This window comes from Tiliqua scincoides, chromosome 1 (assembly GCF_035046505.1).
Source record: "Tiliqua scincoides isolate rTilSci1 chromosome 1, rTilSci1.hap2, whole genome shotgun sequence".
Lineage (NCBI taxonomy): Eukaryota > Metazoa > Chordata > Lepidosauria > Squamata > Scincidae > Tiliqua > Tiliqua scincoides.
The window spans coordinates 154,979,573-154,994,922 of NC_089821.1; the positions used below are offsets into that span (position 1 = coordinate 154,979,573).

Sequence of the window (15,350 nt, forward strand, 5' to 3'; positions counted from 1 at the left end):
GATGATTCCTTGGATCCTGATTTGATTTCAGTAGTCTTTCATCTGCTATGCCAGTGTTATCAGTATCTTTGTATAGTTTATTGAATTCTTTTTGTTCAGGTGAGAGAGTTTTTATATTCACTCTTGTTACTGAATTTTAACATGAAAGCACTATTTAGGAAGGTTTTTTAAATATTTGTATAGAGAAGCAGGTGGAACATTTTTTTGCATTTAAGGAGAATATGTAGAAGCGTTTGAAAAAGTGTTTCTTACTCAGAAATAACTGCCCACGAAGGGCACTTGGCCACGTTCAGTAAGACTTGGGTTGTAATACTTTCTTACTCACTGGAAAGGTACACTTTAAGGAACACTCTAAGAAGTAATAAAAAATGTATTTAATAACCATAAAATGGCCTTTATGTTTCACGTATTGTATAATATGAGAGATTAGGTGAGTGTAGTGTCAATGACTTTGCTGTGCCACTAGGACAAAGATAGGATCAACAGATGAGCCATATGCCTCACTTTCTTTCCTTGACAATGGGTTGGATCCAAACCTTGCAAAAGTGAATTGAAAAGTGAACAAAGGAAACTTGCTGTTCCATATTGTGCATGTTATTTTGCTGCACCTGCCTCTATGACACAGCCAATCCTGAAGACAGGAGAACCCTTTAAGAATAGTGTGGAATGAGGTTGTAGGAGATGAAGAAATTGCCAAACATCGAGGAAAAGTACCAAAAGATAAGCTCTTAGAAGATTCAAGGGCCTGCTAAGTGTGTGGTAGTTGTCAGGTTTCAACCTTAGGAAGAGAAAGGCAAAGTATCTACCAAATGCAATATGATTTCATGGTGTTTATATGTAGTATAGCGTAGAATTATATGATTTAGTACTGCTGTTTTTGTGTTCTGCTAAAGATTCAGAATCAGATTTTTTTTCCTCAGGGCACTAGAGAAACTGAAACAGATGGACCTGAGAAAGGCGAACAGAAAGGCAAGGCTTCTCCATTTGAGGAGGACAAAAATAGAGATCTTAAACAAGGAGATGATGATGATGTTGCTAAAATAAATGGCAGAGGTTTGCCAAATGGAATGGATGCTGATTGCAAAGATTTTAAGTAAGCCTTTAATTTTTTCTCAAGTTGAGCGTGAATTTATGATGATAAAAGTTCTTGTATGTATTTGGTTTAAAGCTTTCTTCATGTTTGGACTGATTATTCATGTTCTGCCTTGCTGTAATATTCTCAAGTTAAAAACCAATAACATTTGATTAAAACAAGATAAGTTTAATCTTAACTGAAATTAAGGCTATAGCATCCCACAACCAACCCTGTTGGCATTTGAGTCTCCAAAGAAAGGAGGAGACTTTGATCCATCTTGTCATTGTTGTGAGATAGGGAAGGAATGATTTTGGTATGACCACGGAACCTTTTTTGCAGCTTAATTGTTCTGTGGGACTTCTTCACAAATTCATGAGATATTAAAAGGATTGTAGCTGTAGGCAGGTAACCTTTGCTCTTTCATTCTTACACAGCATTTCAGTATTAACGTACATTTTACTTTTCAGTAAGAAATAATGCATTTTGTATGGTACCCAAAAGGAAGTAACTAGAGCAACAAGTGTGTTTCTTGCCTTGTAGAAGAAATGTAGCTTAACATCCTTTTCATGGCTGAAGATCCTTATTTAATCAAATGATTAACCTGAATACAGCAGTCGAGTTTGTATACTAACTTACATGAGCACAGTAAAGTTTATACTGCTTGGTTTCCCTGCTCCCCCTCCCCCCAACCTGATTCTGTTCATGGAGAATTCCCTCTGTATTGTGTTTGGCAATTTCCTTCTGTCAGGTCTCATTCCATAGTGCTCTTGACTCATCTTGAGGGTCCCCAGCCCTCAAGAAAGCAACTTTAAACTCAGTGTGATACAAAAACTCAGTGTCTTCAAGGATATAAAAAAATGAGAAGCCATGATTCTGAAGTGTTCCTTGCCCTCTGGCAACAAATTGCTTTTAGAATCCCAGTACTTTCTCCCCCATTCCTGAGTTCTACCCGTACACTCTAGTAACTAGTTAAAGGAAAAAGTTATACAGTTTGAATATCTATGAAAAGCGTGTTAAAATAAGAGAAATGGATTATTCTGTTCCAGACAGTGATTTTTGAATAAACAAGTCACGAGCAATTTTGAGAGAATAGTCAGTTAACCCAGTGGTCTTCAACTTCTTTTGTACCATGAACCCAATGAATAAATGTATAAGACTGGGAACCCACTGCTGATTCCGCTTCCCTCTCAGGACGCAGTCTACCCACTACATCACTACCCACCCCCTGTCTGCCCCTTTTCCCACTACCTCTTGTGTCTTCACAACCCTGTGAGGTAGCCACCTGAGCAGCGTTGACCTTAGGAGCTGCATGGCAAGATGAAAAGAGGCTGTGCAGAATTCTATCAAGAACTCAATTTTGATAAGGCAGTACTAGTATTAGATTGGATCCAAGCCCTCTCTTGCACAGGCTTTGAAAGGTTGCCACAATCCACCCAGTGAGCCCCACTAGGGTCTTGCAGCCCCACTAGGGTCATGACCCACAGGTTGAAGAACATTGAATTAACCTGTTTGCATTATATGAATATATGCTAAACGGTATGTCAGTGGTTCTCACACATTTAGCACCGGGACCAACTTATTAGAATGAGAATCTGTTGGGACCCGCTGGAAGTGATGTCATGACTGAAAGTGACATCATCAAACAGGAAAATTTTTAACAATCCTAGGCTGCAATCCTACCACACTTACCCAGGAGTAAGTCCCATTTACTATCATTGTTAAAAGCATAGGTCTGTAACATTTCCCAGAATGCAGTCACGTACATTGGTAGCATCAAGTCTAATTTATTTAAAAAATGTTGAAATGAATGGGGACCCACCTGAAATTGGTTGCAAACCCACAGTTTGAAAAACACTGCAGTATATTTTCCAAAATATGAAATGTGGTCATTTAGAATATAGAATAGAATTTGAACTCTCAAAAACATACTGCACGGTTGAGCGTTTATGGTTATACAGGTTGGACCTCGGTATCCACTGATTTGACTTACCACTGATACTAGGGTTTACCTTTAAATGCCTTGTAACAAGAGAAAAACACCAAAATCCCATTTCCTACCTCCCTGCTGTTAAACAGCACTGGTTGCAACCTTCTTGGGATTAAAGATAGCTTTAAAGACCCCTTTCCAGGTTTCTTGCTCCTCCATTGTCACCCCACAATGCATTGGTATAGATGCTATACCAATTCTATATAGATGCTATACCAATGTAAGCTATTCAGGCTTAGATAGGAAGAATAATGGAGTCTAGTGGAGTAATTTCATTCCATTAGACTCCATTATCCACTCCATCTAGTGGCTGACTGCGGTATAGTGTCTATATCGATGCATTCTATGGAGACCATGGAGGAGCAAGAAACCTGGAAGTGGGTCTTTAAAGCTTTTTATCCACTGATTTTTTAAAAATTCACTGGGTGTTTAGAAATGGAACCCCAGTGGATAACGAGGCACAGCCTGTATTTTCAAGCATTGTTTAATCTTCAGCTCCATCTATAGTAAAAGAGGCAAAGCCAGAAACAGAAATTGTAGATTTGTTGTCCTATCATAGGTATTAAGGGTGATCTTAGAAAGCAATATCTATCTAGTGCTGTACTGAAATTCTGCAATGGACATTACCTATATAACTCCAAAAATGAGCAATAGTATAAAAGGTAAGCAGTACTGAAACACATTTCTTTTAATGTTAGCACTTCAAATTGTAGGCTTAATAAATGCCATTCAGAACAACTATATACTTTTTTCTTTTCCCTAGAACAACAATTTTTAACCCTTTTCATCTCATGGCACACTGACAAAGCGGTAAAATTGTCAAGGCACACCATCAGTTTTTGACAATTGACAAGGCATGCTGCTCCCCCAAGGTGGGGCAGCTCACATTCCCCAATGGCCCTATTAATAAATGACCGTTCCCCAAACTTCCAAGGCACACCTGCAGACCATTCGTGGCACACCAATATGCCATGGCACATTGGTTGAAAATCGCTGCCCTAGAATCAAGTTTAGGTGCTTGGTCTAATACTTATTAAACTTTCAAGTGTGAATGTGTAAATTTTCTTAAAATTCCGTTGCTTAAACTTCCAAAAGAGGAGCATGTTACTTGATAGCAGCCAAACACAGAGTCTTGTGACACTTTAAAGCTAACAGATGTATTTTTCCATAAACTTGAGAACTGTAGTTCTCAATACAGTTCACTTCATCAGATGCAATTATGATTGCTTAAGCACACTTATCTTAACAGCTGAAATCTGTTTGCTTAAGCACACTGTTTTTCCTTTTAGCCGTCGTACTCCTGGAAGCAGGCAAGCCTCTCCAACGGAAGTAACTGAACGTCTGGGGCCTAACCCAACCACTGCTGAAGGATTGGCTGCTCTTCCTAATTCTACAACACACAAACCTCTAGTAGAAGAATTTTCAAACTCTGAATCTCAGAATTTGGATGCTATGGAACAAGTGGGTCTTGATTCTCTGCAGTTTGATTATCCTGGAAATCAGGTACAAATGGACTCTTCAGGAGCAACTGTGGGCCTCTTTGATTACAATTCGCAGCAGCAGGTTAGTGTGTTTTATAGTCGCTTTCAAAGTACAGATAGGCCAAAAAAGCCCTATGCTGAGTATTCCCACCCTGTGTTCTTATACATGTTCTGGAGTTGTCATCCTGTTGGTTTTCCCCTTATCTATTCCAAGTCATTGGTTAATGGGGCAGTTCATAGTGTGATAACGTCAGGCCATGTGATTTTAGAATAAAGGCGCTCAAGCATGCATAGCAGTGCCAGTTTGATTGGCAGCTCCCCATTTCTTCTAATGTATCATTCTGCCCTAATACCATAAGAATAAATCATAATTGAATTAAAAATTCTCATACAGTGCTGTGGGTCTTGAACTGTCCTAGACAACATTGAGGGGACTACTCATACTTTATCTTTAATGTTAAGAATTTTTTTTCAGCTTTTCCAGAGGACTAATGCTCTTACTGTTCAGCAGTTAACAGCAGCCCAACAACAACAGTATGCGTTGGCAGCAGCACAGCAACCACACATAGGTAAGATTTTTTTCAAAGTGTATCTGCTTCATTGTCAAGTACAGTAACTGGTAATCTATGATTCATTCTGCTTTTAATGAAAAACTTGCTAATTTGGGATGAGTTTGGCAAATAGGTAGTTAATAAAAAAAAGTGAATTGTGACATGCTTCAAAAATGAAGACTACAAGAGTATTGTCTAAAAGCATAATAAGCTTGGGTTCGGGCAATATTATATAGAATGAGTTGATTTTACAAAATTTACTCTTATACAGATCATATACATAGTTTTTAAAGGTGTCTACATTAACTTAGAATTAGAAAGACGTACAATCATGTCTCAATGTCCGCAGGAGATTGGTTCTAAGACCCTCTGCAGATACCAGAATCCATGGATGTTGGAGTTCTGGCTTTAAGTGAAGTGGGGGCAGGGTTGTGGAGGTGCAGTGCCTTAACCTGTTAGCCTCTGGAGGTTGTACCAGACCCTCAGCCTACTCCATTGACTTCCCCGCAGTCCAGAATGCCTCCAGGAAGTGACTAGAAACAACTTCTGGTTCATGCCTGCAGCTTCTGCTTTGCTTCCTGGGGCGTTCTGTGGTACGGGGAGGCCAGTGTAGTGGGCTGTCAACTTCCCTTGCCTCAGAACACCTCCCAGACATGACTGGAAGTTTCTGGTTGCTTCCTGGAAGTGTTCGGAGGGCACAGGGATGCCAAAAAAATTTTTTTTTAATCTGCAGTGGTTCAAATTCATGGAAGCCAAAGCCATTGATGTGGAGGGTGCACTGTATATGTCTTGCTTATCAAGACATATACCTTACCAAGCACAGTTCATAAATTTCTACGGTTAATAAATTTAAAATGCATATGGTGTAACACTTTGTATGATGCTTTTTTGTGTGAAATTCAACCTTTTGTTACTGTAACAGGTGTATTTTCAGCAGGCTTGGCTCCAGCTGCTTTTGTGCCAAACCCTTACATTATTAGTGCTGCTCCACCAGGTGCTGACCCATATACAGCAGCAGGTTTAGCTGCAGCAGCAACACTAGCAGGTAAGAAAATGCCTCTGCCTGATTTGGCAATGTTTCCATGTACCTTACATTGGTGATAAACCATCAAGCCTTTTCGAAACACACCAGCCAGGGAAGCACTTGTCCCTGCCCCTTTAAAGGGCTGGGGGGAAGGCAGCAATGTGATCCCCAGGATTTCTCTGCTGCTGGGGATGGGAGGGAGGTTTTGCACTTATCTGCAGCCAGTGCTGCAGTGCCTTCAAAAGTCTAAAAAAAGAAAAAGACGGGCACTTTAGGTTTCACAACAAAACTGGAAGAATCCATCTTTTTCCTTTTTTAGACTATTGAAGACTTGGGGAGCCCTCCACAGGACCACGGACTCCCCAGGATTGCAGCACTGGCTGCCAGTAAGTGCAAAACTCCCTCCTGTCCCTGGCAGCAAGCGCAATCCTGGGGATTGTGTTGCTACCTTCCCCCGCAACAACTTGCAATGCTCTTAACTCCCATGTAGGAGTTTGAGAAGCACTGATCTAGTGAATTGTCAAGTATTAGGGCTTCAAATACTTTGTTGACTTACTTCAAGGAAGCTACCTTTTTGTTTTCTCAAGTGTTCCAGTAAGTTTCTGGTACTGGTCATGTGCTCTTCTTTCCCCTACCCTATCAACGCTGGGAGCTAGTAAATCATGTATTCTGGATTGGCTTTCTGAAGTTGAGTGAAGATGGGCCAAGGGGTAGTGGCCATTGGGGGCCATGTTGGGTTGAAATTACTCTGGCTTGAAAAGCTAGTAATTCTTAGTGGTGGTGAAAGCCACATATGCAAATTGGCACAGTCTCCTCCCACACCCACTCTGAAGTGTAGTTCTGCCCCTTTTGAAACTTTAAATCAGAGGTCTCTAAACTTTTTGGCTGAAGGGCCGCATCAAATAGCAGGTACAGTGTTGAGGGCTGGAAAAAAAATTAAATAATAAAATTTAAATAAATACTTTAGAGATGGAACTTGGCATTAGTATAGTTCAGTCTCGGAAGACTATAGTATCACGCTCTGAAAAGTGGTTCTGGAACAGCATCTAGTGTCATTGAAAAGACCAATTCGGAAGTGGCAATCCCTTCCACACTGAGATGGAACTTAGATGAATGAATAGATGAATGGGCTCAAATGCCCAGGATTTCTCCAAGCACCAGCACAGCCCAAGAAATAAAGCACACACTTAAATGGCTCCCATTCTCCCACCCCAGAATCATAACTCCAGTTGTGTTTGGTCAACTTGGCCAGAGGTTCTCGGGATTAGAGACTGGCCGCGGGCCGCATCTGGCCCCCAGGCCGAGGTTTGGAGACCCCTACTTTAAATGACTGCTTTAAGGGCTAGGTAAAGGAGTTGGCATCATAGTCATGCCTGGCAAGCTGAAAATTGTAAGTCTTTGGGGGTCTTAGTTTTCAGTCGGCCTAGGATAGAATCAACTGTTGAAAGTTAATTCCTGTTGTATCCACAATCATAGCTATGTGACAGCTTTTTGAAGCTTAGTTATTGCAAGCATGTTCTAAATTTCTTCCCTGATTTAATCTTTAAGTTATGACAAAGCTAAAATAAAATTTTTGCACATAATTGAGATACTTGGGGAAATGTGCAAACGCTATTCTATCCAAATGCTTAATTAACATGCTCCTAGTTTTGAGTGCTTGAAGCCAATGAGTGCAAAGGCCCCTGGATGACTGATAGGCATTTGGACACTTGATATTTTTATTTTTAATTTAAATATTTAATAGATTTGCACTGTTGTTCCCCACACCAAATTATGCAAACGTATTGTAATGTAATGTAGAATCTGTTGTAAAATATCAATATGCAATGTACCTCAAATCGCATGCCCTCAAATTCAACATACTGTAGCTCCCTTAAATGTTCTGAATATTTCAGTTTGAGAGATTGAAATTTTTGGATCTTTTTGAAAAGCCTTAAAAAATGGCATTAAACTTGATTTTGCTCTTAAGTCACCATGTATAATTCCCTGTCTTATCTCCAGGAATGTTTAATTTCTTTTTCATATGTCCCTGTGCTTACATGTCTGCCAAACCTATATGCATCACGAATGTTTTGCTTTTGGCAATTCTCCCCCACCCCCATTGATATGTCCCTCATTTCACAAATTCTGCCTTCAGCTTAATCATCTGTGGTCAGGTAGTCACTTATCACTTTTGACATGCAAGCGTCTACTGGGCAGAACATTTAGGGGGATAAATGCTATTAAAGTGAACCCTTGATTTAACAGACTTCAGAAATAACATGTCTGCTTCTTTAAAAGGTAGCCATATATGTGTTGCATGTGTGCATTGTCATAAATGCATTTGGATTTTATCAACTTTTGGCATTAATGTATATGTTCCCCCATTAGTCCATTAAATTGGGGGTTCACTGTACTATAAATTCTTCTGTTTAGCAAACCAATTTTTCCTTGTGTGTGTGTGTGTTAGGACCAGCAGTGGTCCCTCCTCAGTATTATGGAGTTCCTTGGGGAGTGTATCCAGCCAACTTATTTCAGCAGCAAGCAGCAGCTGCAGCAAGCAACACAGCCAGTCAGCAGGCTGCATCACAGGCACAACAAGGACAGCAGCAGGTAAACTGGATAGAGCCTGATGTCTACAGACTGTTTAACAATACTTTTGTATACTGGTACAATTTGTCATGTACTTTTGTATACCATTTGGAAAAAATAGCATATGTAAGAGCATACAACTTGTGTCTTCATTACGGACAGCAGTTGGTATTTAATTATGTTTAGTTTTTGCAGCATATTTAGTTTACAACTGGATCAGCAGTTTTTCAGTTCTCCCCTCTAGGGAGGAGGGCAGCTAGCGTTAAGAAAAAACATTTTCCCATTCAAAAGTGGAGATTGCCTTCAGAATCATGAAGACATTGTCCATTTTTAAACTGGAGAAATATAGGCCCTTCACTCTGCTTTCTGATTGGCTTACTGACTTTATGGCTAGCAGGCTTCAGTAGGTCTCTTCGTTGATGAGCTTTCCAAGATGATAAATAACCAGCCTCAAATTGAAAGGGCTGTAGGCCAACAGTATATTGGTAACTGAAACTGAAGCCCCTTTCCTGTGCCAGCTCTGAAAGTAAGGGGAATACACGACCCATTAGACCGCTCCCACCTGACCTCTGCCTGTATGTACAAGCATCCCCTGGTATCCACAGGGGATAGGTTTCAGCTGCCACTGCAGATAGCTTCAAACCCTACAAAAAGCAGTTCAAAAATCCCCTCATCATGCAAATGACTAATCTGTCTGTAATTGCAGCCTTTCGGTCACTGTTTTCTGCTTCTCTTTGGCTCTTTGCTGTCTGTAAATTCTAATAGCGAACAGGTGGTTCTCACAGGATGTGAGTTGGAGAGCTGAAAATATTGTGATGCTAAACTGTATGAACTCTATGATGTGTCACATTCTTTTCAGCCTGTTAACATTTATAGACAACAGAGAACCAGTGAGACACAGGACACGGTGACAGGAAGACTGCAATCACAGGTAGATAAAGTCATTTCCACAATGGGGAGGAATTTTGAAATGATATATAATGGGATCCACTGGTACAGAGGGGATGTGTATGTCCAAAGATTGTGGATGCACTATATCCCAGCACAGCCAAAACTTCTTGATACTCTGAGTGGGCTTCAGGTAGCATGGACTTTGCAACTGCCAGTTCCTCTCCACCCTGCAAAGACCATGGAAGTGCCTGAGGAAGCTGTCTAAACTGTTTTTTTCCAGAGTAGTGCAAGAACATCATATCAGTCCAGTAATGAGGGAAGCATATTTCCTGGGAGAAGGTTCATATGGTTATGAATCTTCCCTCGGGGGTAGTGGATAAAGGGTCCTGGCCCATCGATATCACAGTTGATGGGAGATAGTTCACTCTGCATTTGTGTAGTGAACTAAAGCTTTAGACTGCTACCTTTTCTTGGTCCAATCACCTGGTTGCTTTTTCTTAGCTATGTTTAGACCATAAGAACATAAGAACATAAGAACAGCCCCACTGGATCAGGCCATAGGCCCATCTAGTCCAGCTTCCTGTATCTCACAGCGGCCCACCAAATGCCCCAGGGAGCACACCAGATAACAAGAGACCTCATCCTGGTGCCCTCCCCTACATCTGGCATTCTGACTTAACCCATTCCTAAAATCAGGAGGTTGCGCATACACATCATGGCTTGTACCCCATAATGGATTTTTCCTCCAGAAACTCGTCCAATCCCCTTTTAAAGGCGTCTAGGCTAGACGCCAGCACCACATCCTGTGGCAAGGAGTTCCACAGACCGACCACGCGCTGAGTAAAGAAATATTTTCTTTTGTCTGTCCTAACCCGCCCAACACTCAATTTTAGTGGATGTCCCCTGGTTCTGGTATTATGTGAGAGTGTAAAGAGCATCTCCCTATCCACTCTGTCCATCCCCTGCATAATTTTGTATGTCTCAATCATGTCCCCCCTCAAGCGTCTCTTTTCTAGGCTGAAGAGGCCCAAACGCCGTAGCCTTTCCTCATAAGGAAGGTGCCCCAGCCCCGTAATCATCTTAGTCGCTCTATTTTGCACCTTTTCCATTTCCACTATGTCTTTTTTGAGATGCGGCGACCAGAACTGGACACAATACTCCAGGTGTGGCCTCACCATCGATTTGTACAACGGCATTATAATACTAACCGTTTTGTTCTCAATACCCTTCCTAATGATCCCAAGCATAGAATTGGCCTTCTTCACTGCCGCCGCACATTGGGTCGACACTTTCATCGACCTGTCCACCACCACCCCAAGATCTCTCTCCTGATCTGTCATAGACAGCTCAGAACCCATCAGCCTATATCTAAAGTTTTGATTTTTTGCCCCAATGTGCATGACTTTACACTTACTGACATTGAAGCGCATCTGCCATTTTGCTGCCCATTCTGCCAGTCTGGAGAGATCCTTCTGGAGCTCCTCACAATCACTTCTGGTCTTTACCACTCGGAAAAGTTTGGTGTCGTCTGCAAACTTAGCCACTTCACTGCTCAACCCTGTCTCCAGGTCATTTATGAAGAGGTTGAAAAGCACCGGTCCCAGGACAGATCCTTGGGGCACACCGCTTTTCACCTCTCTCCATTGTGAAAATTGCCCATTGACACCCACTCTCTGCTTCCTGGCCTCCAACCAGTTCTCAATCCACGAGAGGACCTGTCCTCTAATTCCCTGACTGTGGAGTTTTTTCAGTAGCCTTTGGTGAGGGACCGTGTCAAACGCCTTCTGAAAGTCCAGATATATAATGTCCACGGGTTCTCCCGCATCCACATGCCTGTTGACCTTTTCAAAGAATTCTATAAGGTTTGTGAGGCAAGACTTACCCTTACAGAAGCCATGCTGACTCTCCCTCAGCAAGGCCTGTTCGTACATACATTAATACATTAATACATACATTAATAAGGATTCATTAATACATTAATACATTAATACATTAATACATTAATACATACATTAATAAGGATTCTATGCCTAATAAAGGTTTATTCATTCATTCAATAAGGATTCCTGAAATGTCTGCTGTTGAGATGTCAAAAGCATTGTCCAGAAGTGCAACCTTCTAAAACCTTTTTTCATTAAAGGAAACTTTAGTTCACAGAAATATCTTGGGGTGTGATTGGTTTTGAACAGATGGTTCAGAACCATCTAGAAAAACAACTTGGATGATTCTTGGGTCTGAAAAGATGTCTGTGCTAAAACCCTTTGATTAGTTTCCTTTTCTCATGCAACTAATTCAACACTGTAAACCATGTTTTGGAGATCAGACTTAACAACTAGCTTTCAATTTTCCACAGACATTTCCAAAATGCTTTTGCTGAAAATTCTTGTACTCTTAACCAGTTGAAGAAAAATGTTGTGTATTTTCGCCTTTATCAAAGTTCACTTTAAAAGGTCATCAGTGCTGTAAAAAGAGGGCTGGTGCCCTGCCAGCCCTATTCCACAGATTGATCACCAAGAGAGGCCATGGGAGTCATTCACTCAAGGCTATTGCTTTGAGTACCGTAACTTAAGAAAGTGAAATGGCTATAGCCTGATCATGCATGGGGACCTTTCATCCCATTCATCATTCACCTGATACGTTGATATCTGATACCATCTTGGAGAGGAACCTGTCCAGTTGGGCCTTCTACTGTCACCACTACTAGAACAGTTTTTGCCAAGCTTCTGGCCAAGCTATGTAAACCTTACTGAAAGAGTACAAGAAATTCTTAGAAGTCATCCTCTGCCATCCTGGTGGTATTTGTCGGTTTCTTCCATCTCTTTTTCAGTCCGTTTCGGTCTTCTGTGCAAATAATATCTAGAATCCTCTCAATTCAAATCTTACTGTTCCTTCTGCAATAGGCTTTGCTGGTTACCCAAGAACATCATGCAAAGTCTGGTTAGTAGTGGATATATCTGTTTCAGCCATCATCAGCAAGATTCCTCCAACTGAAGTGAATGAATCACCTATAGAACACGTGATCACAAGGCAGAAGCTGTTTAATTCAGAGATTTTGATGGTCCAGTTGTGGCCCTGAGAGCTTTAGCAACAGTTTCTATGCTTGCCAAGGCAGCTTTCAAATTGGTCAACTTAACTCTTAAGTAAAAATAATCTTAAAGGCACCAAGACACACAGGAAGGTTTCTCTTACATTTGACCTTTCTAACTTGTTCATCCATGAACACTGCAGCTAGAAGCTTGGTCCGTGGTCTTCCTTTTCACACTAAAACCTTTCCCTGGATTTCTCCAAGTTAGGGTTTCACAGTTTTACAAAACCAACCTTTTACTAGCAAGGCTGGTTTCATTCTGCAGAGCTGGTAGTTTGGGAGGCCTTGCGGATATATTGCAAGGAGTGTGATAGCAAGTAAGAGAGTATGCAAAGGAATCCTCTTCTCCTGAGCTCGAGGAGAATTTTTGCTGGGGAGGGGACAAAAGATTCTTTGAGGAAAGCAATTACGTACATGAACAGGAGGGGGAGATAAAGTAAAAACAGTTCTGAGCACTACATGAGAAAGAGGTTGCACCACTCAGTCAGACTTGCAGCATTGGCCGATAGGGAGAAGCAGAAATGCTTGTTGATCTGCTGCAACTCAGCCTGAGACTGATTAGTAGACTGATGTGATGCTCGGCCTGACAGAGATGCAAGGTTTTGAGAGGTGATGCAGAAATTGTGCTTCTCCACCCATTTCTCTAATTCTGAGGATTGTGCAAAATATCTAGGCAAGAGTTGAAAGTAATATTCTTTATCCGGATTTGGCTGAAGCTCCCATCCTTTGATTTAATAAATTTGTTGTAAGCTCAACCCTTGGCTGCTGCTAGAAGCTCCATTCACCCTCCTGGATGCAGGGCATCATAATTCATCAGAACCTGGCAATGCTGCACATACCTGCCTGGAGTTTGAGTTGGATGTTCTCGGCACCCATGGCTATTCCAGTGAGGTGATCAAAAGCTTCTTTGCATTTCAGTTCCCCTTGATAAATAGAGCAGTGGTTCCCACTGGGACCCACATTTTAAAAAGACACATTATCAGGTCCTGCTTAGCTTAACAAGACTAAAAAAAAGTTTCACCTTATCAGCCACTCTGGCCTCTGTTTTTATCCTTTTTACTATGGTGGGAGGAGCCTTCTAGGGTGTGTGTGAGTTCCACATTCTTTGGATCAGGACCATTCTGGTGACCTTGTGTCACCAGGCCTTTGATAGATGCTGAGAACTGGTTGCCTACTTATGAGTAAAGACACATGTGGCTCAGTTTAATTTTTCATAGGGCTCAATAATTTTCCTTTTCAGCTTTGGGGGGAACTTCCTTCTGGGGTGTATTCGTTCATCAGATCAGGACCATTCATGTGGCATTGTGTTCTCCTTGGCCTGCCCTTTGAAGTGGACTATGCACTCTCACCTACTAATGAGTAAACACACACGTGGCTCAGTTTCATGTTCCAGAGGTTCAATGCATTTTCTTTGTCAGTTTCAGGACCCACCAACAATCAGGTCTTAACCCACAGTTTGGGAAACAGGCAATAGAGATTTTTATACCTGGAAAGTCTTCACAGGTTGTTGTCTGAGCTTTAGTTCTTTCCTGTTGACTAGGTTTGTGGATGCTTTAACCTAAGTAGTTTATGCAGTCGTATTTTATCTCTTAACTTGAAGTTATGACTCTTATCTCCTCATCTGCGCAGTTTCTTTCATCAGTCCTTCACTATGCATAGAGTACTTTGTTGGAATCTAGAAGTTGTTTTGAGGGCCCTAAATAGGCATCTCTTGATCTACAATACGCCATCTTTATGTTGGAATTCTAACTGGATAGCAGTTAATAGCACCAGATATAGCCGGATCTTATATCGGTGGAGAAGACTATCTATTCTGGTTTCCAGGTACAGTTCAGGGTGGTGTTACTTTTAAATCCATACATGGTTTTGTGCCAGGATACCTAAAGGACTACCTTTGTCCATGTGACTCTGCCCATTAAGATCAAAGAGGGAAGATTTCTTATGCATCCCACTGCTCTCTGGGCTTTGATTGGTATTGACATGCAAGAGGGGTTTGGGTAACTTCCCAAATTTGGCATTCTCCCTCAAGTGTGTGACTGTTTCCATCCTTGCTGCTGTTCCGCTGGAAGCTGAGTGCTGACCACTTAAAGCATTTCCTAAAGATACTTGATTGTCCTCATTGTTTTATTTAGTTTGCTGCTGCTTGTTTGGTTTTGTATTGTTTGTATATTTAATTGTGGTTTTTCATTTATGGGAAGCTGCCTTGTCTGCTTCTAATATCAATGGCTAAAAGATGAGGTAGAAATGTTTTAATAATATCTATCAGGATAAAATGGCTCATAGGTGTGTTACCTAGAATTGCAGAAGGCTTGGTATCCTCATCGTACTTGTCATTCTTGGAACTATTTCTCCTTAGCACTCTAATGAGCATGGAGAGAGCTCTTTTCTCTCGCCTGCCAAATTGATCGGTTGCTGCATATGCTTTTAGTTGTGTGTACTGTTGGGGTTGGAACTTTACAGCATCACTGTTTTGGGAGTGAGGAGAGACCCTATCCCCTGTGGTTCAAAAACAGTGACTGCTTTCCTGGACCCAGACTTTTCCTAACACTAGCTGCCTTTCTTCCCTAGAGAACAGAAACTTACAGGTAAGTTCAGGATTTCCTGTTTCTTCTGCTGTTCATTCAGTCTTACCTTTCAATTTGGTCTCTCTTATTGTTTTTAGTGCATAGTAATTGTATAAATCAC

At 41.3% G+C, this 15,350-nt stretch overlaps 1 protein-coding gene across 8 annotated transcripts in view; it reads left to right on the forward strand.

Moving 5' to 3' along the window:
* PUM2 (pumilio RNA binding family member 2) overlaps positions 1 to 15,350 on the forward strand; it is a 76,348-nt gene that overhangs the window by 22,380 nt on the left and 38,618 nt on the right. For 6 of the 8 annotated variants that reach the window (XM_066611742.1, XM_066611759.1, XM_066611783.1 and 3 more), the window contains exons 5-9: positions 921 to 1,093; positions 4,352 to 4,625; positions 5,019 to 5,112; positions 6,017 to 6,139; positions 8,568 to 8,710. In XM_066611742.1, coding sequence (XP_066467839.1) covers positions 921 to 1,093; positions 4,352 to 4,625; positions 5,019 to 5,112; positions 6,017 to 6,139; positions 8,568 to 8,710 — 807 coding nt within the window. The remainder of the gene's footprint in view (positions 1 to 920; positions 1,094 to 4,351; positions 4,626 to 5,018; positions 5,113 to 6,016; positions 6,140 to 8,567; positions 8,711 to 15,350) is intronic. The other 2 variants (XM_066611768.1, XM_066611800.1) reach the window with 1 other exon arrangement.